General features: G+C 44.5%; 3 protein-coding genes and 1 long non-coding RNA gene across 5 annotated transcripts; 2 read left to right on the top strand and 2 right to left on the bottom strand.

Annotated features, from left to right (window-relative positions):
• The first annotated feature begins 150 nt into the window (after positions 1-150).
• Positions 151-847, top strand: LOC100278025 (uncharacterized). The gene is made up of 2 exons (NM_001364311.1): positions 151-345; positions 486-847. Exons 1-2 carry the CDS (start codon positions 247-249, stop codon positions 591-593), a joined length of 207 nt encoding a protein of 68 aa, NP_001351240.1. The 5' UTR covers positions 151-246; the 3' UTR covers positions 594-847.
• A 2,565-nt stretch (positions 848-3,412) lies between these two features.
• On the bottom strand, positions 3,413-7,003 carry lox6 (linoleate 9S-lipoxygenase6). The gene is made up of 8 exons (NM_001112506.1): positions 6,621-7,003; positions 6,214-6,497; positions 5,856-6,105; positions 5,496-5,729; positions 5,205-5,398; positions 4,706-5,064; positions 4,346-4,639; positions 3,413-4,262 (listed from the first exon to the last, which is right to left on the bottom strand). The coding sequence occupies exons 1-8, from the start codon at positions 6,940-6,942 to the stop codon at positions 3,521-3,523; spliced, it is 2,679 nt and encodes an 892-aa protein (NP_001105976.1). The 5' UTR covers positions 6,943-7,003; the 3' UTR covers positions 3,413-3,520.
• A 6,817-nt stretch (positions 7,004-13,820) lies between these two features.
• LOC100280296 (Galactose mutarotase-like superfamily protein) lies at positions 13,821-19,447 on the top strand. 2 transcript variants are annotated; one of them, XM_008669639.2, is made up of 9 exons: positions 13,821-15,134; positions 16,198-16,272; positions 17,281-17,337; positions 17,413-17,573; positions 17,715-17,855; positions 18,056-18,158; positions 18,241-18,340; positions 18,448-18,706; positions 19,147-19,447. In XM_008669639.2, the coding sequence occupies exons 1-8, from the start codon at positions 15,000-15,002 to the stop codon at positions 18,684-18,686; spliced, it is 1,011 nt and encodes a 336-aa protein (XP_008667861.1). In that variant the 5' UTR covers positions 13,821-14,999; the 3' UTR covers positions 18,687-18,706; positions 19,147-19,447. The 2 variants fall into 2 exon arrangements, with proteins under 2 accessions (XP_008667861.1, NP_001146695.1); NM_001153223.2 differs by having other exon boundaries at positions 14,698-15,134; positions 19,169-19,420.
• On the bottom strand, positions 19,164-22,740 carry LOC103645819 (uncharacterized). The gene is made up of 3 exons (XR_561825.4): positions 22,468-22,740; positions 21,490-22,336; positions 19,164-20,190 (listed from the first exon to the last, which is right to left on the bottom strand). It is a non-coding gene; the product is annotated as an uncharacterized lncRNA (long non-coding RNA).
• Positions 22,741-22,803: the final 63 nt, after the last annotated feature.

Here is a 22,803-nt window from a genome sequence, read left to right as displayed (position 1 = left end):
TGCTCTCTTAATATGTAGTACAGATATATGCGACGTGTCCAGTTCCAGTGTCCTCCACTGCTGGCCTGGCGCTACCTGGGCTTCCGAAAGCCCATCACCTGCGAACGTGTGAGCCGGACTGCATGTCGTGGAAGGGGCGAGTGCAAAAACACACGAGCGAGATGTGTATCTGTGATTCTGGATAGGGGCGCTGGCACCGATTGGCTCCGGATATCGCAGCGTGGCGGTCGCTCAGTTCAGTCCGCCATGGAAGGTGCAGCCGGCCAAATGCTCGTCCCGATCCTCGGCATCGTTGCCGTGGCCGCCGTGACCTTCTACACCGTCAGCTTCATGGAGATGCGAGACGTACGCTTCGCTTTCCCCTTCCCCGTTCTCTTATCCCTTCCCCCCGTCCGCTAGCTGCTGGTTGGCATGGTTCCCCTTTCGTCCTGCACGCTACGAGTACGTTTGGGCATGACGTTCACCATGCGACTTGCGACACGCAGAAATCCTTCGAGGAGCTCGACGAGAAGTACTCGGACTTCGACGAGTCAGGCGGGCGGCAGCGGCGGTCTCGCCGCAGGGCCGAGCGCGACAGGAAGAAGTCCAAATGATTGGCCACGCCGCCATTTGTGTCCCTGCTGGTTTGAGAGGGGACTGACGGGGGATGAAGACGCAGCTGCTACTTACAAATTTTTGGGTTTCAAGTCATGGGTGAGTGTGAGTGTGTGTGGTTATGAACATCTGCCTATTTCCTAGCTATTAGCCACTGAAGCAGCTAAAACGATGGATTTATTTAAAAGATCGACTCCGTAATACATTATGTACCCTCTGTTGTGCTTTCAGTTCTGTCATCGGGACTTATAAAACAAATTTCCCATGGATTGCTTCTAGATTGCGTAGTCCAAACGCCAATTTCCCTCTGCATACAAGCTTCACGAACTGTTGTGAGTTTTTTTTTGGAAAAAAATAGTTTTTAAAATAGTTTTATGGGAAAAAAACTTTTCTGTTCTCTCCCTTTGAACATATTTGGTACAGTTTCCACAAGCTTCAGATTCATCGTTATGATGAAACCCCTCAGGATGATCCACCAAATTAGGGCGTGTTCGGTTCTACCCCGATTTATATGCATTGAAAGGGTTTTAATCTCTAATAAGTTAAGATCCACTCCAATCCATATCAATTTTCTTCAATCCGTATGAATTGAAAATAACCGAACAAGTCTTTAAGGGGTGTGTTTGGTTCCTATCTCTTAAACTTTAGGAGATTAAAATAGGTATTTCAAATATGATTTCTAAATACTAAAGTTTAGCTCTTAAAGTTTAAAAAAGTGACTAAATTAAAGGAATCAAACACCGCTTAAATTTGATGTAGATAGATAAAACTATATGACATATCATCGATTACACATTGTTTGTGTTTCTTTCACTCGATGCCTCTTCTTCATTGGTTCTTCTTTCCTGACCGTTACCACAAGTTATACCATTCCTATAGTCGGCCGACTCCCTGTCCCTAGCTGCGCTCCCCTAGCTCGAGCATGGTCGGGCTCACCCCAACCTCACCCCATATGTTGTACCCGCCACAATCGTCGTCTCGGCAAGCCTAACCTGTTAGAATTGATCTTCACCGGGCTAACCGGGCCTTTGATCTCGTGTGTTTGATCAGGGCGTCTAGCCTAGGACAAGTCTAGTGCTCCCAGCTGTGCAGCCCTATAAAAGGAGGTGGGGACAAGCGAGTCAAGAAAATGATGTTCGCAACAGCAACCGTTTATTGTTCCCCACCCGAAATCCTAGATCGATCTACAACGAGGTTTTCACCAACGGGAAGTTCACCGCCAGTCTTCATCGTCACCAACGTCGCTTCTCCCAACATTGTTGCCATAGCGTAGAGCTTAATCGACGAACGTGATGCCGATCAGATCTAACGATGGTATGATCTACTTTGTGGTTTTAATCTAGTAGCTAGGGTTATTAGGAAAGATCTGGTCTAATATAGCCACGCTCCACTAGGCACTAACCCTAACCTTGTCTCTAGTTGTGCACCATGGTCATGCGTCGTGGTTGCGTCCAACCACCTACGTGCATTTTTTGGTCATGGCTATGCCCGGCCTTGGATGGGCTGTATGTTATTCTACTATAGAAAATGGATATAAACTTTGAAGTTTCAAATTTGCTCTATCGGCCGACTTGGTCATACTTATTCCAAATCATGGAATTGGAAGGTCTGTGTGTGCCCAAAGTTGGCTGGCGAACTATTCTCACCTTGCTAGGCATTCTCTAAACTGTTTGACACATATTTATTTGAAATATTGTTGTTCATATACGGATTGTCCGTGAGTTTGCTGCGGACTATTTTTTAGTGCATAGATTCGTAAAAAAAAGTCCAATAATTACTAGTTGGCCTCTCTACTCAGCAATAGAGGAATGGTTGGCCATTTGGAGGGAGGTATGTGTTGGCCTTGGCCAAGTGTTATGTTTAGGTTTAGCTTTGGGTCTCTACTCAGAAATTATTATTGAAATGTGTGAGAGCAGTTTCTATTCCAAGACAGTAGTAGTGCTTATTACTCTTGCTACGCGAGGAAAGGAGGGTGTAGAAGAAGGGGAAAATAGGGTTAAAATAGGTAATGGACGCCGGACCAAGCGAGTAGAGATGGCAATGGGTACAAACCCGCTGGGTTTTGCTATCCCAAACTCGTACCTATCAAAAATTATCTATACTCATTAAAAAACTCGTACTCATGAAGTGTTTAAATTTATTGCCCAAACCCGTACCCATCGGGTTAACGGGTACCCACGGTTACCCGTGGGTTTCATCTCCAATATGTCTGTTCTTCTCATAATCAATAAGTATCGTAATGATTGATGAGATCATGGTCTAAAATTTAAGTGATGAACAACGATTTCAGGATTTGGTATAAAAATTATTAGTATAGAGAATAAAATACAAATAATAAGTTGTATAATCAAGTGATCTTGCACTAAGTTATTCATCCGCCACATATATAACGCTAGTAAAAACTATAATAGCAAGCAAGCAAAACTCTCACCAACTACTTATACATTTATATTTGATAAAAAACAGGAAGTAAATAAGGAGATAACAAGTTTATTGTCCGTTTATAAAATAAAATGACAATATACACTAAGTTTGGTCGGGTTTAAAAACCCACGGTTCACATAATAAACTTATACTCATGAACTCGTCGGGTATAAATTTATGCTCATTAACAAATCTATAGGTATGAAAATTGACTCAACCTCGTATCCTAATGGAGTAAAAACCTATTAGGTTTCGTGTACACATTCTATCTCCGGTAGCGAGATCACCCGGACCGACGTGGCTTGCTGATCACCAGATCGAGGCAAAAAAAAAAAAAACAGAAAACCGAAACTGGGGCCAGGCTTACGGGCTGCGGCCCTGCATGTCCATATAATTCAAAAAAAAACATTTTCACGTTTATGTGGTGGAGATAGCGCCAAACACGACCACCTTATTATTCTGTACTGTACACAGCTGACAGCTGCCGACGGCGCTCTGCTGCTCAAACGGTGATGCTGTTGGGTATGCCACGGAGCACCAGTCCGGGCTGTGCCGTCGGCTTGAGCAGCGTATAGGGCACCTCCACCTGCCCCGTCCGGTTCTTCAGCGCAGGGTCCGCGTTCCGCCTGTCGATGTTGCCCGCGACCTCCTCCAACCTCGCCCGGAACTCCGCCAGCGCCTCGGCCGCCCTCCGCTCGCGCGTCCACTGCTCCGTGTCCGGGCGCTGCCCCAGGTACACCTCCGTGCCCTTGAGCCCCATCGGCCCCGAGGCGATGGACATGAAGCCGAGCGCCTCGGTGACCGGCGTGACGCTCGCCAGGAAGTCCGACTCCGTGACCTCCGCCCCGGCGTCCGGGCCCGGCACCGGCCGCGTGGTGATGGAGGGCCCGTTCGGGACGAAGCCCAGGTAGTCGTACTGCCCGAAGCTGATGGACGCGTGGTACGCCGAGCTCAGCCAGACGACGGTGGCGCAGGTCTCCACGAGGTCGGCGACGCAGTCCATCGCCGGCCACCACGGCGCGTCCGCCAGGTCGCCGTGCCCCACGTTCCTGACCTCGCTCCACCACCCCTGCAGCTCGCTGTCCCTCGCCACCGCGCCGTCGTCGGCGTAGTAGATGGCGCAGTAGTCAGCCACCCACTTCTTGATCGCCGCCCACATGTCGAGCCCGTCCACCGCGTACGGGTAGTCCTTTATCGCCAGCTCCACCGTCTCTGGCTTCTTTGGATCTCCTTTTGCCAGACCTCTGTTCGTCATGTATAGCATGCTGTTGCTATGGTATGTGAACGAATACATGTCATTTCGTTTCGTATCTAGTACTGGTATTACCTCTTGATGAGATCGTTGGGAAGAGCAAGGTCCGTGAAGTTCCAGGCTTTGTACGCCTTGGAGGACATCTCCATGTTGTACTTGCTGGGGAAGTACGTGACCTCGTCTATGCCACGGAAGACGCTGCCGTCCTTCCTCTGGTCACCCGAGCCGACGATGATCTGGCGTGCGACGGCGTTGATGTGGAGCGTCTTCCGGAAGTGCGGCTTGAGGAGCCTGTGGATTGGGTGCAGCACGCTCAGCTGCCGGTTCGCCGCGATCACGATCGGCTCCATGGATGCGTGCGTGTTGAGCCTACACACACAGAGACACACATTGACCTCGTCTTGTCTCTACGTACGAACGAGTGTACGTACATACCAGTGAGTGACGAAGTTGTTCTCGGCTGCGTCGTTGGCAGAGGCGTAAACCTTTGCCAGTTCCCAGGTTGAGAACCTCCCGGCCGTGATGCCGTCGTCCCCGCTGTCCGGTGGAGTGTACACCGTGCTGACCGCGCCGAGCTGCTCCTTCTCCGGGTGCGGCGAGCTGAGCTCGATCGCCAGCGGTCTGAGCATCGACGAGTCCTCGCCGTCCAGGAACAGGAGCGTTCTGGCGGCGTACACCTTCCTCTGCGACACCTCCGCCTTCTCCTCGCTCGCAGGGAGCTCGTTGATGCGCTTCAGGTATGGCATCACCCAGTCGTGGTGGTCCACGACGTACAGCCTCCCCTCCTCTACGGCCTGCGTGCATCGATCCATGGTCGAGTCGAGTTCAGACAGAAAAAAGAGAAAGAACTGCATATTTCCCAACAAGCGTCATTTTGCCTGAAAGATCGCCTAGGGACTAGAAGCTTAAAAAAAGTGCCCGTCGTACGGCACACCTGCTGCACCGTCATGCCGCCCATGTTCTTCTCGACATGGTCCTTGGTTATCTTGCTGTCCTGGTCGCCGAACACCCCGCGGTCAAGCTCGCTCGCCAGCGGGAACTTGGTGACGCGCTTGATGCACACCGGGTTCGCCCCGGCGATCATCTGCCGCGCGAACTCTTCGTCCTTCCGCCAATGTGTCGGGTTCACTGCACCAGACAGACAGAAAGATAGAGACATACAGTTCTTTTTTTTTTCCTTTCCTTTCCCTTGAGCACATCACACCATGCATTATTGCTGTCGCACCTGAAATGACCTGAGGCACGACGGGGAACGGCGCGCCGCTGTTGATGACCGCCTTGGCCTCCGGGAGCCGGCCGAGGTCGTCGAGGCCGAAGAGGCGGTAGACATCGGCGAGGGACCTGAAGTGCCCGCCCAGCGGCGGAAGCGTCGGCGCGGGGATGCTGGCGAAGCCGACGCGCTCGTCGCAGGGGACGTAGATCTCTTCGTCCAGCGGCGCTCTGCTCTCCGACCGAGGATCTGATGACGCACGACGAGGCAGCAAGTGAGAGAGCTAGCGAGCGAGCGAGCGAGATCCTCCCCTGCTGTGGCGGCTCGCTGGAACGGAACGTTTTTGGGAAACGGAGATCGTGAACGGGCACGGGCCTGTTTTGGCGGCTGGTCGGCCGGTCTTGGTACGCCGAGGGTACGGGTACTCCTGGGATCCTCCCAGCACGGGGCGCGCCAGGTCCTGGCGCAGGTCTGGGTTCCCCAGGTCGTTGTACAGCGCGTAGTCGTACACGCGGTCCCACGGCTGGAACGGTCGCTCCGTCGTCTCGCCGTCTCCCCGGAGCGCGCCGAGCTCGTCCTCCCGGTACTTGAGCAGGGCGCTCGGCGTTTCTTCCTTGACACACGCCTGCAGAGGAAGGGAACAGCGTACGGACGTGATGCAAGTTTCGAGCCTTGTGGTGTGCTAGGGTCGTCGGTCAGCGTGCAGTGGTTAGCTAGCTGCGCACGCACGCACGTCGTTGGTGAAGAAGAGGCGGTACGGGTGCTTGTCGACGGGGTACACCCATCCGTTGCAGGCGAAGTGGACGGCGGCGGCCTCGTCGTCGGCGCCGCCGACGCCGGCCGGCACGCTCAGCAGCCTCAGGTACACGGGGAAGTCGGAGTGGTTCTTCACCACCACCGCGCCGGGCGCGCCCAGCGCCTCGTCCCAGATCAGGTCCACGTCGAGCTCGCTGTCCCCGCTGCCCACGACGGCGTCCAGCACCGACGCCTCCGCCTTCACCCCGCGCCCGTCGGGATCTGCACGCGTACGTAAGAAAAAATGTAGGACTAGCTAGGCACAATGTGCGCGTGGCGCCGATCGAGTTGTGGCGTGGCGTGCCGCGTGCGTGCATATGCATATGGCCGAGTTCGCGCGCGTACCGGCCACGGTGGCGCTGACAAGCTGGATGGAGAGCTTGAGCCGCTGCTGGCTGTCGGCGGCGAAGTTCTGCAGCAGCAGCTTGCCTCCGACATGCACGCTCGTAGGCGATGCTCCCAGCGCCGAGTCGGCAACGGCACGGGGACGGGGCTGTCCTCTCGCCGCGGCTGGGGCTACATGGCCGAGGCCGAGGCAGACGCTCGGTTGCAGTTTTCCGGCGGGCCGCGAACGGGATGCTGCTGCGCCGAGGGCGAGCATAGGCCGTGCCGCCCGCAGGCCGCAGAGGCACGGGCTCGGCTGGCTGTGACGGAGCTGCTGCATCATGGTCGTGGATCGACAGGGGAGATGTCGTCCAGCACGAGCTTTTGTCTTGCTTCCGTGGGTTAGAGAGGATGGGGGTGGTCACGGTAGATTGATCGCTGTTATATACACGGCCGTAGTAGCATGTAACACGAGGTCAGGTCGCATACGTGCCTGATGGCGGCGTGTGTGGCTGAGAGCTTGAGTTGAGACCGACCGGGGTGGGTGATGGACGGAGAGGAAACAATAATATGTCCACCACGCTGCTAGGGACAATATGTCCTCCATGAGTTGGATTTTAACAGCCATTCATTCACTAGGACAAAATATATACTAGTTTATTCCTGTTGCTTCAAAACTACCCTTCGCGGACAACGTGAACAAGTAAATTAAGGAGGGTGTTTGTTTGCATCTGTCCAGATTATATAATATTGTTGAATCATATAATACGGAAAACACACCCTAAATCCTAAACTTGAGCAAGTACTCTTTACTTTTTCTTCGCGGTGACAACGTGCTACATTTATGTATGGAAAATTTCGGCACGTTCCATATATCTACTCGGGGCTGTTCTAAAGGTGCCTTAAGTGAATCATATAAAATAGGGGACGTGATACTGTAGATGACGCTATTTTGACACTGTTTTTAGAGTGGAGTTTTAAATATGAGATAAGATATGTGAACTACTGGAGCCTGGAGACAACCTAACGTGAAAATGATTATACTTTAAAAAGGAATGGTCCGTCGGAGCATTCGACGTCTAAAATGTAAGTGTGTGCATCGGCCTATTAGGGTTGGTTTAGTGATAAAGTGATTAGGGAATTAATGGAAGGAAATCTCTTGCTATTTAATTTTGTCAATAAAACATCTATTACTAGACACGTCTAGAGGGTGGGATGACCCTTATTTGACTTTTATTTAGTAGCTGATACTTATTTTATGGTTTCAATTTTGCTTTAGATCAACGTGTCATTGAGAAATCATTATTATCGGTTGTGAAACCCTAAATTCAAATGATTAATCATCTATCTGCAATTTATCTTGTTCTTGTTTAGGTTCTTCGATTTACAACGATGATTAACCTTCTTAACAAGGCCAAACGAATTGTAACATGGTTGATAACTAGATGAGACATGTTGCTAAGGTTGAAAGATTCGAGTCTCTGTGATCTGAAACGGACATGCAAGATATTTATAATAACTCAAAATAACATAAACTAACTAACAATAAACTAATCTAACTAACTAAATTTACTACTCTAACTAACTCACTAACAGAGGGCTACTTTACAAAGGTACAATACTATGTACCTACAATAACTTGCCTACCTGAAAATACTAAATATAATCTAGATTTATATTATTGACCGATGTGACAAAACGGATTAATTTTAAAAATAAATTACTCTGGTGTTATCTTTAGAATCAGTACTAAAAAGGTAAAGACGAAAAAAAAAATCACGGGGCAGCTCCTTTTGTTTCTGAATCCACGTTACTCTCGGCTTGGTACTGTCTCGCTATAGTTTGATTCGCGTCTAGACCCGATTTCACTCACATTCGACACTCATACACTCGTCATGATTCGGTAGCCACGCTGTGGCCGGTTCGATTTTGCGCACCGGTTAGGGATGAAAACGGGACGGGAATTTCCAGCTGTCCCGTTTCGAATATTGTTTTTCCCGATCGTTTTCAAATTGTTTAGGAACCGATTAGTAATGGTATGAAAACGATTTAGCTGGTTTTCGACCGTTTTCGTATTTTTCTTTTCCGAGTCGTGTTAATACCGTTTTTCTACCGTTTTATATAATATGAGATAGATCTAGCATATAATTTATTTAAGTTATAGACTTTTGTTGTGTTCAAGTGAATGAATAAGCGAAAAGCAAATGTTATAATTAATCTAACTAATATGAATGATGAAAAAGAGTTGTTTGTGTATTTCTAAATCTTAAAAATTAGGCAATACATCACTTTATTATTTTTTTGATAAAGCTATAAAATAATTATCTTTCCGACTATAGTTTATCGTTTTCGATCGTTTTTGAATAACCGACAATTCTGATACCGTATTTCGACCGTTAGTTTTTGTTTTCGTTTTCGTCCCGACCAAAAAATATGAAAACAAAAACAATTTAACTGTTTTTCGATCGTTTTCGACCGTTTTCATCCCTAGCACCGGTCCACTCAGTGAGCGATAAGCAAATCTACAGAGAAGATCTTTAGTGCATGTTTGGAAACAAGAGTATTGGAGGGGATTGAGGGGGCTATAATCCCTTGTTATTTAATTTTGAATAGCAAGAGATTATAACCCTTTGGATCCTCTCCAATACTCTTTCTTCCAAACAAGCCCTTAAGGTTTAATTAATCGCCGTGACACTGTTTGTTACAGTTTTTTTAGCCCGCTCCTATAATAATCGTTTTAGTTAAATCATTAAAATCAACGTAAACATAGAATTGATCGAGTTATTGTGATAGTAGAAAACCGTTGTTTTCTATATTCTAAACTATATAGACTCTTTTATCCTTCTTCGTATGTAATCTCTACAATAATTAGATTATTCTCTGCATCCAAATTGTTTCTATAACCAGATTGTCAGAAATAAGCTGGGTGGGTGGGTGATAGACCGAACCGGTTTAGTTATGCACGTGTAGGGATGAAAACGGACGGAAAAACCCCTCTATCATTTCCGTATCCGCATTTTATCATCGGAAAAGGGATCGGGTCCGAAATAGTCGGGAACGGAAACGGGAGCGGGATAAATGGAATTGCGAAACGAAAGGAAACGGAAATATTAACGGAAACTCATAATTTAATACAAATAGAAATGTTATTGATGTTTGACTAGTGATTGATTAACAGAACAATAACATAAAACAAATAGATATAGAGAGGCAACATTATATTGTTGTTTGGTTGCTAAATGTGTACATTTAGCTACATCCAATGTTGTTTAAGACTTTAGATCACTTGACATTTAAAAAGATTTTGTGGTTACAATGACCAATTGTGTTATAATTTGTCACCTAAATACACGAGAATTTAGTTTATATACTAATGCATATTAGGCTCGTTCCATATTTGTCAAATACAGAATAAATACGAGTTCAATCCGGGGAAAAACGGAATCCCGCAAAAAACGGACGAAATAAGCCTTCTACCGTTTCCGTCCCGTTTCCATATTTTTTCGTAAATACGAAAACTGTTCGATAAAATGTAGAAAACAGTACGGATCAAAACGAGATTTTTTCGGTCCATTTTCAACCCTATACACGTGAACATGCACCGCTAGATCCTAACCGAATGCGGCTAAGACGTCGCGTTTCTAGCTAGCAAGATTATTAAATGCCACATCGAGGAATGGATGGACGGGACGTGAAACGGTTTTGTTTTAAACCCTGGAGCAGATATACCTCTTCGTATATACGTTGTCCTATCCTATCCCAGTTTGGAACAAAAATCTCATATAATTCGGAAACATAAAAAAAATTGAACGACAAATTAATTTCTTTTCCCCCTATTGTCTTTGTTTTTTTTTTCTACCGATCGAGCGCCCACACCGGCATGGCGACACCCACGCGGCGCCACAGGACAGGAACACGCAGAATACAGCATGGGAGGACGACGTCCGTGTCCGTCCCTGTCCTGTGGGCTGTGGCTTGGGCGATTATTGGCTGCTAACCGACGAGACGGAGCTGACGTCTATCGTTCGGTACGTCCTTCCGCACTCTTTTTCTCCTTCCATTTGTTATGAACGTGAAACACGGCATGTGTATGTCCAAGCGCTCGTGAACGACCAAGGGATCCAATAACGATAATATTATTTGTCCTCACTCCATATCGTTTTCGCGTTCTTGCTTTCTCTCACTTATCAGTGCAGGCCCCATAGCGCTCGTGGAGGACCAAGGGATCCTATAATAATAATAATAATAATAATAATAATAATAATAATAATAACAATAATAATAATAATAATAATAATAATAATAATAATAATAATAATAATAATAATAATAATAATAATAATAATAATAATAATAATAATAATAATAATAATAATAATAATATCCACCAGTTCATCGATATGGTCACATAAAATATTGTTTTATACTGTTCACATAATATAATTTAAATATAAGTATAAAGATGAGTAAGCTGCTGGAGATCGCTTATGCAACTATGCAAGAGTCCACGCTCACCGTACTCTCCTCAGTGGTCATTTATGAAAACGAAAAAATAAATCTCGCCGGTTCGGCCAGAAGTACTGTACACACGCCGAGATATCGATTCATGAGCTGCTTCGATGTGCATACTACATTGCTACTATCCAGTACCAGCCTTGTCGCACTACAGTTCAAAACACGCCACGAACACACACACTAGACACTACACACGCAACGCAAGATAAAAAAAAAGATCCTGTCCAAGCCTTCAGTCCAGTGGGCCTCAAACTTGTTTGGCGTGTGCGTACGAGTACCGTAGGCTTGGGCCCTCCATTGCCCAGCCCAGCCTTGTCGCATTCATGACTCATCATCACACCACGCTGCTATGCAGTCCCTAGTCCGTGTGCGTGAGAGCAGGAAGATTTTTTTAAACAAAAAACGTCAGGCAACGGAGCTACAGAAAAACCAGCTCTGCCTGGTCCACGTCTGGAATGCCGTCTGCGTCAAGAGAGGTTTTGGGAATCTAGATAAACACAAAATCCATCAGTCTTATTAAAAATCTAAGCTCCTCGGACCTTGTCGTATTTCACTTATGATCTGTGTTTATCAGGACAAACTATAGTCTATACGTTCCATCGCAACACGCATCAACTCCCATGCAACGTCATTTTCGTCCTACGCTTGGCGGGTGGCGCGTTTTTCTTTCTTTGTTAGGGTGTATTTGGTTAGCGGGTGAACGGGTTCCACCCACAGCAACTCGTGTTTGGTTCAAAAGAATCGTGGGTTAGATTGGCTCTGGATCGAAATACTTATTGAAAATGTGGGTTCTATTGATTCATAAAAAACAAGCGAACCATTTCGACCCACTTCCTCTCCATCATCTCGTCACCCATACCTTATCCACTCGAGACCAGCACACGAGCGTGCCGACATTGCCGGTCTGCTGGGACGAGGGACCCCTGTCGGTCTACCCTCCGACGTTAATCCTTGATCTGCCTCCCGTCGTCAGTCCCCCGCTGGCCTACCCTCCGATGCCGGCGTGTTCTTTAGTAGGCACAACCCACGAGCCTTGTTAGTGCCGTCGTCGAACAGGTAAAGGTCAGTGTTCGTCACCGCCTAGACAAAGCCTGCTAGTGATAGCAAATGCTAACATGTTTGTGGGATGTTCCTTTAATTATGACTAAAATGTAACAGTGATATATCGTCACTAAAAAGTTACGACTTAGTCAATGATGGCTTTAATTAATTTATATCTTATGCTTATGGATTTCTCAAAAATTAAAATAGTGTCAGTTTCATTTATTTTAAATGATGTCATCTTATTGAATTGAAGATATCATCCTGAATGTGATAATATGACCAGAAATGTGACCATATTCAGTTTATCCTTTATCACGAAACAAACAAGAGATGATGCAGCTCTAACCCACTTTAACCTTGTAATCAAACAAAAAACTAGGTTTAACCTATCACTAAAGCCAAACAAGAAACGGGTTCAACACAACCCAGAAAAAATGAGTCAGCTCCTACCTGACCCACGTAGTTCCGAAATCAAACACATGCTTAAGAGACAAGGCGGGGTGGCACGATTAAGGTTGATTGCTCCGTTATTAGTTCAGGATCCACAAACACTGAAACACACTATAAAAAGTTATCTAAACATTTTAACTCCACCAAAATAAAAAAAAAGAACCCTAGTGCACACTCTATCAAACATAAAGAAAGTTTTACAATTCGAAAAGGAACGTATGGCAAATTTAAGATAGTTATTTTTTTTATTTTACAATGATACCTGTGCACCAGCGGGGAAAAATCTAACGTGTCTTCGCCCCTGTTCGCTGCTAACCCCGCCAGTTGTGGGCAACGAGCATCGCCCCAGCCCCCAACCATATGGAATGATGGAAATGAGGTGTTGCGCACAAAGTTGACTGTGACAACACCCAACCGTGGCCAGAGAGACCCCCGCATGTGCCGGCCATGGCGGCCAAGGAGCTTACCACGACCGTGGCATCCGACTTCCTCGGCCATGAACAAGAATCATTGTCCATGCGCTCCTCAGCGTCAACCCCATCAGCCATGGCCAAGTGAAAGCTCCATGAGTGATTTTGGCGTAGTTTCTAGCACGCACTGGACGTGTGCCAGCGGTGCACCGAATACAAGGGAGATCGACTTACACGCGCGACACAGTTTTCAGCTAAGCACAGAAGAATCCAGTGTGCATCGAATAGGTCTTACTAGACATGTCCAGTGCAGCGCCGGATGATGCACCTGATATGGGACTGAAAGCGTGTGTAAAACTAGTGGCTCTAAAACAGTCTTTCCTCGACGTCCCATCATGATAGCGGGAAACCACCGTGCCTCAACATCACGTTTAACTTAAATGGAGTACACAAATAAAGTACAAGTGTTACGAGTCCATCACGTTTATACTTGCATAAAAAATATGTTAATAGATTTGAAACATGAAGAACACATTACATACAAATAAATGGGTTGCAGTTGGCAGTATGCAGGCGGCCCAAACAACTGCAGATTGTTTCGCTAGAACCCGAACTAGGCTGGCTTTTTAAAATTTAAGCCTGGCCCGTGTAACTAAATACACCCAATGTTACGAGTGGTGACCGAGAGAATCGGAGCTTGGTCAACATCGCCGCGCCGCACATATTTTTTTTGTTCTCCGTTTCGATCACGTCACGTAGGCTTCACGCTCGTACAAAGGTGGGCGATGGCGGATGGGGAAGAGGCATCGGCGGGACCGAGAGCGAGACCGATCCAATTCCCACGGCTCTCTCTGCCCGCGCGACAATCCATTCCAGTCTCGAGGGCGAGTGGGGGTGGGCCGGTGGGGTCGGCGTCGCGCCGATTGACCGCATCGGATCCGGGCACCAGATAGTCCGAGGGCTACGTACGCCAGCGCACACCTTGGCCTGGATCCTGTGATGGGACTCCAGATCTCAAGCTCCCATCTCTATCCAATTTTTTATTATTACTGTCCCGCTGCTCGATCGACTGGTTTCGCAACTGGGAAAAAATTATACTTCAAGTAGTAACGATCAGCAGTTCAGCACAAGCCATGAAGCCAGCTTCCTCAGGATCATCGTAGTATACTGATTCGCTGGAGCAAGTTGACAGATTTTTTTGTTGTTGTTGCTGTTGTTGATCATACAGGTTGTCGACAGTTTCCTCAGGATCATCGTCAAATCGTCATCGGTGGAGCATATGGCGGCGCACGCACACTTGCTAGGTCAAAGCTAGCGAGCTAGCGGCCTATTCATTCAATCTCTTTACGTATTCGTTTATTTATTTATTATTACAAAAGCAAGAAAGGAAAAAACCCCAAAAGCTAGCGGCGCGCGCACATGCTGTTCTTTTTTCTTTTTTGTTGACCAACGAGGTGATAGAATAGAAGCAGTGTTTCCATGCCCAATCTCAGCCTCTCACTGTTGTGTCTCCACGTATTATTCATATGTAAGTAGTCGCTTGCATACCGTGCAAAAAACAAAAAAAAAAAACAAAGGTGTACAAACACCGAAGCGAGTGGAACGTGCCTTTTGGTTTTGGAATTTGGATGGAGCGCAACGACGACGACCTTTCTTTCTTATCGGGTGATGAAAGCGAGCGTACCAGCAAAGAAAGGCATATCCATGGGGAGCTGCTGATCCAGCGATCCGCCCGAGCTCAAAAGCCTGAAGCTGAAGCAAAGCAAAAGCAACGAGGAGTGGAGAAAAAAAAAAAAGAGGCGCCGCAGCGAGGTCGAGGTGATTATTATTTAGGCACAAGGGGCGCTGTCCGGAAATTCCCCAAATCGACCTGGGCTGGACCCAGCCGCGCCCCGTCTGCCTCCTGCTTCTCTCTCCGCTTCCGCTTCCTGCGCCTCCAGGCTCCACTTCTCCGCTCGGCAGTCGGCACTGGAAGGACAGCATGTCGGTCTCGGCGTCGTCACCGGCGGCGGCGGCGGGCGATGAGAAGCAGGAGGCGGCGCCCGTCAGGCGCTGCAAGGGCGTCAACGACCTCGACAAGGTCGTTCTCCGCGAGGTCCGGGGCAGCTCCGCAGAGGTTCGTATAGTACCCGCCTGCCGCTCCCGCTCCCGCTCAGTTGCCGCGAGGTCGTGTTCCGCCTGCCGGATCCCCGCGCAGATCCGTGGCGCTTGCCATGGCGCTGGATTTATCGGTTGCCTGCCGCTTCCTGTCGCGTATAGTAGTCGGCAGCAGTTTGGTGCTAGCGGACTAGTGGCGGTTGCGCTCCGTCCGTCAGCGGATTTTCCACGCTAGATCAGATTGGCTTCGTCGTAGACTCGTAGCGAAGCTGCCTCTGCGGCTTCCTGTGAGTGACAGGGTGCGCCAGGCCAGTGTGCTGATGCTGTGGTCCAGATCTGTCCCATGGATTCAGTTTCGACCCATTTTGTCTCCCCGCAAACAGTTGCTGAGCAATGACGATCCTAGATTCACACGATAAGCAGAGTTTCATCTGTTACGGTGTTTCCGCCAGGGACTTGAATTACAGAGAGCCAGGGAGTGTTCTCCGCTCGGGCTAAGCCACTCTGACCAGCGACCATCATTATTACCCGGGACTTGTTTCCATACAAATATACTAGTACATACAAGTACCAACAAGGCATCACAACCTGAGATATTTTTCTGTTGCTCTTGCTTTTACTTGCACCATCTGGTTGACTATATTAACTTACAAGCACAGCCATTCTATATTTGGCGAGTCGAAACTTCTAATGAATAACATAAAGGTATATGAGGCTAAGTAACCACACACTTAAAATGCCATTGCATAAGGTTTTTTTTTATGAGAAACCGATTGTAATAACCTGATATATTCCCTCAGAATTTTGATACAGATTGTATCATACTCATATTTGAACTTGGACTATCAAAAAAGTTGTTACTGTGGGCTCTATTATTTGTCTAAACAATTAGCAACATGGTTTCCATACATAGACATGGGAAAGGACAGCAATGAAACACGATTATACAAAGTTCACATGAAATTATCTGTTGTTTTGTATCCTGTATATGCACTTCTGATCTCTTTTTATGTTTTGTCTTCTTCTTGAAACCTACTACAAACATTTGATCTTTCAATAACAATATATTTCATTGCTTGTAGGTGTACTTGTATGGTGGGCATGTGACATCATGGAAAGATGAGCATGGAGATGAATTACTTTTTGTTAGCAATAAGGTGCTACTATTTTTTTGCTTTCATAATCTTCCAGTAGTATATCAATTATATGGAACGTTTTTTTTGGGGGTTGGGGGGGGGGGGGGGGGGAGTGAGGAGTTGATTCACTGAACTGTTAGAATTAAAGTCTCATCTCTGCGTGACTCTATATCTCTACTGCTATAAAACGCCAATCTCTATCCAAACCTCATTTACACACATGTCTTTGTGTTTTATACTCTATACTCGAACATAAATCGAAACCGTAGCAACGTACGAGCACCTAACTAGTATGTCATTCTCTGCTACTATAAAACATCAATTTCCACCATCATCGTGTGTCACCCCTTTCCTTCACCTCTCCCTTCTCCCACATTTAAATGGTAAAAAAGCTAAAATTATGCATAAATGTGGATTCGAACCATGGTTGTTGGCTCTAAACCCCACATTCACACACCTAGCCAATAGAACACACATGTCTTTGTGTTTTATATTCTATACATACTCAAGCATAAATCAAAAACCGTAGCAACGTACGAGCACTGAACTTGTATGTCCTTTATTTGCTTGATTTGATCTAATCTACAGTTTGCCCTTTGCCTGAAATTCTTGCTTCGCTGCTGTTCTGTCCATCGAAAAGCAGCACAGTATCTTTCCTGTAATGATTTTTAGGATTTTTGCATGCATGCTAACAAAAACATCGCCATTGTGAAATGTAGTATACTACTTGTTTAGTTCATTTGTAGGGAAATAATTTCTGTAGCCATCAAGTTATTCCTTGAGTTACAGTTGATCATTTACTTCAGTAAGCAAAATAATATCTACACTAACCTTCACTGTCAGTGTTTCGCGTGCACCTTTCTCTCTTTATCAGTAGGTGTTGTCAAAATAATGTGAATGTTACTGGTGCTCTTTTGTGCTTCTTTAAATTCAATAATATTTGAATTGGGGGGGAGGATTCGCTCGAGTTTGAGTTGCATTTTGTCTTGGCCGCTTGACTTTTGAGTGCTACTATTGCTATTATATCAGGCTATTTTCAAGCCTCCAAAAGCTATACGTGGAGGAATACCAATATGCTTTCCGCAGGTATGCCATTGTCGTTCCAATAGCCTTGGCTTCTCTGTATCTTCTTTTGCAGGAATCTTAATTCCACTTATGTAGTTCTCCAACTTTGGGAATCTGGAACCACATGGATTTGCAAGGAATAGGACATGGAGTGTTGATGATGATCCTCCACCATTTCCAGTGCCAACCTCCAATAGCGCTTATATTGACTTGATCCTCAAACCTACTGAAGATGATTTGAAGATCTGGCCTCATAGGTGAGCTTATTGTCACTTGTATTGATTTAATGCTACTGTAGGACACCTGAAAGACTTATCTTTGTTATATTTCTTAGTATGTTTGTTGCATTAGAAGGCAAGCGTGGCTATCTGTATGTTTACAGATATATTGTATTGCAGTTTTGAATACCGCCTGAGGGTTGCACTTAGTCCTGGTGGTGATTTGATGCTAACTTCACGTATAAGAAACACTAATGCAGACGGGAAGCCATTCTCTTTCACTTTTGCATACCACACATACTTCAAGATTTCTGATATCAGGTATGTTGTTTCAAGTTATGGTCATCATCTTTGAAATATTCAATTTGCCAGCATAGTTTTTGAAGTAATCTTGTGGCAGCATGTTTATCCCCAGTCCCAATTCGTTTGACCAAACTCTGGTATTAAACCATAATTATCTTTGATTTTGTAATTAGCGTTCTTAAGTACAGAATTGTTTACGTGATTCCATGCTAATACAGTGAGGTGCGAGTAGAAGGATTGGAAACTCTGGATTACCTAGACAACTTACAAGATAGAGCTCGTTCCACTGAACAAGGCGATGCAATTGTTTTTGAATCCGAAGTGCGTCGACAAAGCATTTTATTTATCATTTGTCCACTTTCTTTCTCATTATTACTCAACAAAACGTTTGCACTTTTTACAGCTGGACAGAATATATCTGGGCACACCATCGAAAATTGCCATTATTGATCATGAGAAGAAAAGAACATTTGTTGTGAGGAAAGGAGGCCTTCCTGATGCTGGTCTTGTGAATGCTCATCTTTCCTTTTGCTTGCTACTGAAATAGATTATTATCATTGAAATAATTCAAGAATGAAGTTCACGAGGTTTCATATATTCTTCGTTACAGTTGTTTGGAACCCCTGGGATAAAAAAGCAAAGGCTATGTCAGATTTTGGGGATGATGAATATAAACGAATGGTATGCGTGGAGGCGGCTGCTATTGAAAAGACTGTCACTCTGAAGCCTGGTGAAGAGTGGACTGGAAAGTTGGAACTTTCTGCTGTGCCATCTAGCTATTACAGTGGTCAGCTAGACCCTGACCGTGTGATTCAGGATTCCACTGTCCCGGAGGACTCCATCAGCTAGTCCTTATTCTATTTTTGCAGGTAATATTTCTAGAACTAGTGTATGCGCTATATAAAGTCTGTGAATTGAATCAAGTAAAAATCAACCGTTGTGCTAACATCACATTCTATTGTAGTATTAAACTATGATAGACCAAATACATTTCTTGTACATGTACCGTGTCAGTACTCAGTACATGTATGAGCAAACACAAATATGATCATTGTATCAGTCAGTTCCTAATAATCAAGGAAACCAAGTTTTGTTGATCAACACATGAAGTACATTGCCAAGAGTTATAGCAGACAACGAGGTCATGGCATAAGGACACTTGCCATCATACAGGATAACCGTAAAAGTGGCAACCACATTGAGGAAGAATAGCTAATGCTCAAATTGTTTTGTTTGTTTGCAACCATCAATATCAAATATTATGAACGACATTTGTTGTAAATTATTAATTCCTGCATTTGATTCATAGGTTTATGTTTCCAACGATGCAGGTAGAGCATTGTATCATTATGCATAAGAGATGCTGGCAACAAGGGCTGTCCACATGTTTCTTCCATTCTGTTCAAATCTTCGGTGTTTTTTTATTCCGAATGCATATCCGAACCAAGGAATGTGAAATTGGTTTCCGCTTTTTGAGGATCTATGTAGCATAATGGATAAGTCGGTGTTTCGTACCCTATTTAGGGATGCTTGAAGCAAGAAACATCTTCATGGGTTGTAAAATAAAAGAAAAATTATCTTTATATTTGATCAATTCTTTTGCCTTAAAACGTATAATAAGTTCTATACTGGAGAAAAGAAAAAAAAAATATGGTGTAGAAATGGACACGCGGTGTGAACGTTCCGCGCTGTGTGATTTCTATACCGGAGTATCTAAATGCTTGCTCGTTGTTAATGTAACATATCATTAGATCACATGCTCATTTACTTCTCTGTGATTATCAAGTAAAGTTCGAAGTTTTGCTCGTTATTAATGAAACAAGTTCAGAGGCTGCTTGTTATTTACGAAACATATTAGATTAGATTCTGGTGTTCCATGACCGTTTTGTGTACCTGACTGGTGATCACGTGTCAGGCATCCGTTTTGCAATGCCGATTCCAAGGAAGTTCAAAATCAGAAAATTTGTATTATTTTGATCCAACATTTTTTTTCTAAGGAACCGAATCGGAGCCTAGCTTCGCTGAAGTGGCCGAATTTGAAAAATCACACACTCGTCCTCACTAAGTTCTCAAGTACTTCTCACTATGATCACGTTCGCCTTAGCGAAGCGTCGTCGAGTCTATACGCCTTCTCCAAATTCTTTGAGATAAGAGTATCTTGGAAAGAAGGTTTGCATTTAAAGGCATTTTTTCTCATGGTAGCCAAAGATACCTATTCAACATCCTACCCACCTTGTCATTTTTTTCTCAACCACGAGTATTTTGTGATGGGACCAATACTTCAGCCAATCGTCATTGCCATTTGTTCTTTATCACAGAAGCAATTTGTTTGGCATTACGGCATGGCTTGAAGCTGCAAAAAAAAAAAACCCTTCACTCCGTCAATAATTCTTGAACTGTCGATGCATCTCATGCAAAACGCAAAAAGAAACAATATTAGAAGTAAGAGAGTGTTTATTTTCTAGGGACTAATATTTAGTTCATCTATTTTATTTCTTAAATTTTTAGATACGGAAACTAAAACTATATTTCAATTCCTGTATTTAGTAATTTAGAAACTAAAATAAAATAAAATGGATGACTAAAAATTACTCTCTAAAAACCAAATACCACCTAAGTTATATCAGAGTTTATATCTAGTTTAAAATATAACAAAAAAAGTTATATCTAGTTAAAAATCTAACAAAATAGGTTAAATTTATGGTTTATATGTTGTTTTGTACTCCTCTGTCCAAAATTAATTTTTATTTTAGAAATATACAATACTAGATGTATGTTTTTACATATATGTCTAGATTCATTATCATACATTTCAATATAGACATCAGAACCAAATGTTATATCAGAGTTTGCTAGCAAGTATTATAGGTGTACATTTGGGCCGAGCCTGATGGGCTGGCCCCAAGCACGGCCCATACACGGCACGGCCCGAAATATTTTAGTGTCGGACCGGCACAGTCCGTTATTTCGGGCCGGGTTTGGGCCGAGGTCACGGTCCATGTGCGGGCACGAGCACGACCCGTTTAAGGCAGACACGAAATGGCCCATATAGAGGCACGAAAAGGCTCATATATTTATTAAAACCACACTTTATTCCACACTTTCATATACTTGATAAAGAACGCAAAGCTAGAGATAATGCTAGTTAGATGTTTTTTGTAGCTTTGAATTAGAGTATGTGATGTAATTTTACTTTTGTTATGAACATTAGACAATAAAATGAGCTTACGAACTTTGTATACAGTTGATTATACTCTTTTTCCTTCTAACAAAATAATTTGTAAATGAGGTAGTCATTGCATAGCTGTGGTAACTTTAATACAAATATTAAGTTTGCTTTTGTTCAAATTTATTTGTTTTATTATTTTTTGAATTTAGGGCTCTGATGTGAATTTTGGGCCAAAATTGAATTTCGAGCCCTAATGTGAATTTCGGGCCAAAAATTGAATTTCGGGCCGACCGAAATGAGCCCAGGGCCGGTCCTAGCAATTTGGAGGCCCTGGGCGAAAACTAGTATAGAGGCCCCCTTATATACAGAGAGAGACTTATAAACACATAATTAAAGAAATCAATATTTGATAAAAAAACATTAAACGTAATAAAATTCATGTTTATAAAATAATGAATATAAATTGCAGTCATAAACACTTACTTGTACTTGATATCAAGTTGACAAGTTTCTTCTAACATTTTGCGATACAAAGTCATCAATAATAGTGTTGATATCAATCTCATCTAATAATTTCTTCTCGATGCATAAAGTCGCCAAATGATTCAACCTTTCTTGAGTCATTGTTGATCTCAAATAGTTTTTCAACAATTTCAGCTTTGAAAAGCTTCTTTCGGCAGATGCAACAGTCACATGCACAGTAAATAAGATTCGATATGCAATGGAGACATTAGGATAGCAATTCACCTCTATGACATGCTCAAAAATCTCTTTAGCAGACAATACTCCATCTGGCAAAGTGAATTTCATAATCTTCAATTCAGAAATAAGATCATGTACCTCAACATTAGATGAACCATCATGGGAGAAAGTCTTAGCAAATTTAATGCAACACTCTTCAAGTTCATTATCATTTAACAACTTCAGGGTGTTTGAGCTCAGTAAAAATCCAAATATATCTTTAAATATCATGAGTTCTTCAAATCTGGTCTTCAAAGAAGTGATCGCCATGTCAACCATAACCAAAAAATATTTCACTTCAAAAGCCCTCTCAGCTTCAAGAATTTCCTCTTGACAATTACTTTCATCAAATTCTTTCTTTCTTATTGCACGACGCTTTACAGGAAATGAAGCCTCCACACCCATTTTATCTCCAATACCTTTGGCAATGATCAAGCTAGACGAAAACCCCTCAGTTCTATATGTCTCAAAGTATTGCATTATATCTTCTATTTGTTTCAAAGTAGAGTCAATTTCATAATTATTTGGTCCCGGAGTAAGATAGTTTGGGAAAATTCAGACTTAAAATATATCAAGATCAACCGTTAGTCTGCAAGATTAAAAAAATATATAAACATCAAGGCATTCAAGTATAGTAAACTAATAGCAATCCACCGGACTTGTGTTTGTGTAATAAACTAATAATAATTCAAGATGATCTCTGGAAAGCGGTAAACTCACATTGGAATTTGGAACACAGCCTGTCCAGTTCAGGCGTCCAGCAGCAGGCTAGCAGTAGCAGCGATTCAGGAACAGAACTGTGTGCCGTCGTGGCGATCAGTGAGATAGCGATCTGGCGATTCAGGCAGAGAGGAAAGACCGAACGAGCTGGCGCCTGGCGAATGCGTCCAGCCGTCTGCCCGTCCACGGCGGCGGCGGCACGCACGCAGGATTGGGCGAAAGAAGGCGATCGCATCCCACGCGGCTGCGGCGATTCGTTTCCCCTATACGTCGCTGACTCACTGAGTCACTGTGTATCATATACGGCATATTACTTGTACATTTATACTTGGGGTG

Source organism: Zea mays, chromosome 2 (assembly GCF_902167145.1).
Source record: "Zea mays cultivar B73 chromosome 2, Zm-B73-REFERENCE-NAM-5.0, whole genome shotgun sequence".
NCBI lineage: Eukaryota > Viridiplantae > Streptophyta > Magnoliopsida > Poales > Poaceae > Zea > Zea mays.
The sequence above is the reverse complement of the archived record's forward strand: the minus strand, read 5'-3'. Positions and strand labels throughout refer to the sequence as shown.

Bases quoted from the DNA above. Each gene is read 5' to 3' on its own strand.
- LOC100280296 (XM_008669639.2), top strand. From the start codon at position 15,000: ATGTCGGTCTCGGCGTCGTCACCGGCGGCGGCGGCGGGCGATGAGAAG. The intron at 16,273-17,280 runs GTGCTACTATTT...CTATTATATCAG, and splicing joins TACTTTTTGTTAGCAATAAG to GCTATTTTCAAGCCTCCAAA. The intron at 17,338-17,412 runs GTATGCCATTGT...CCACTTATGTAG, and splicing joins TACCAATATGCTTTCCGCAG to TTCTCCAACTTTGGGAATCT.
- lox6 (NM_001112506.1), bottom strand. From the start codon at position 6,942: ATGATGCAGCAGCTCCGTCACAGCCAGCCGAGCCCGTGCCTCTGCGGC. The intron at 6,106-6,213 runs GTGCGTGCGTGC...CTTCCTCTGCAG, and splicing joins GCCTCTTCTTCACCAACGAC to GCGTGTGTCAAGGAAGAAAC. The intron at 5,065-5,204 runs GTGTGCCGTACG...CGATGCACGCAG, and splicing joins GCGGCATGACGGTGCAGCAG to GCCGTAGAGGAGGGGAGGCT.
- LOC100278025 (NM_001364311.1), top strand. From the start codon at position 247: ATGGAAGGTGCAGCCGGCCAAATGCTCGTCCCGATCCTCGGCATCGTT. The intron at 346-485 runs GTACGCTTCGCT...TGCGACACGCAG, and splicing joins GCTTCATGGAGATGCGAGAC to AAATCCTTCGAGGAGCTCGA.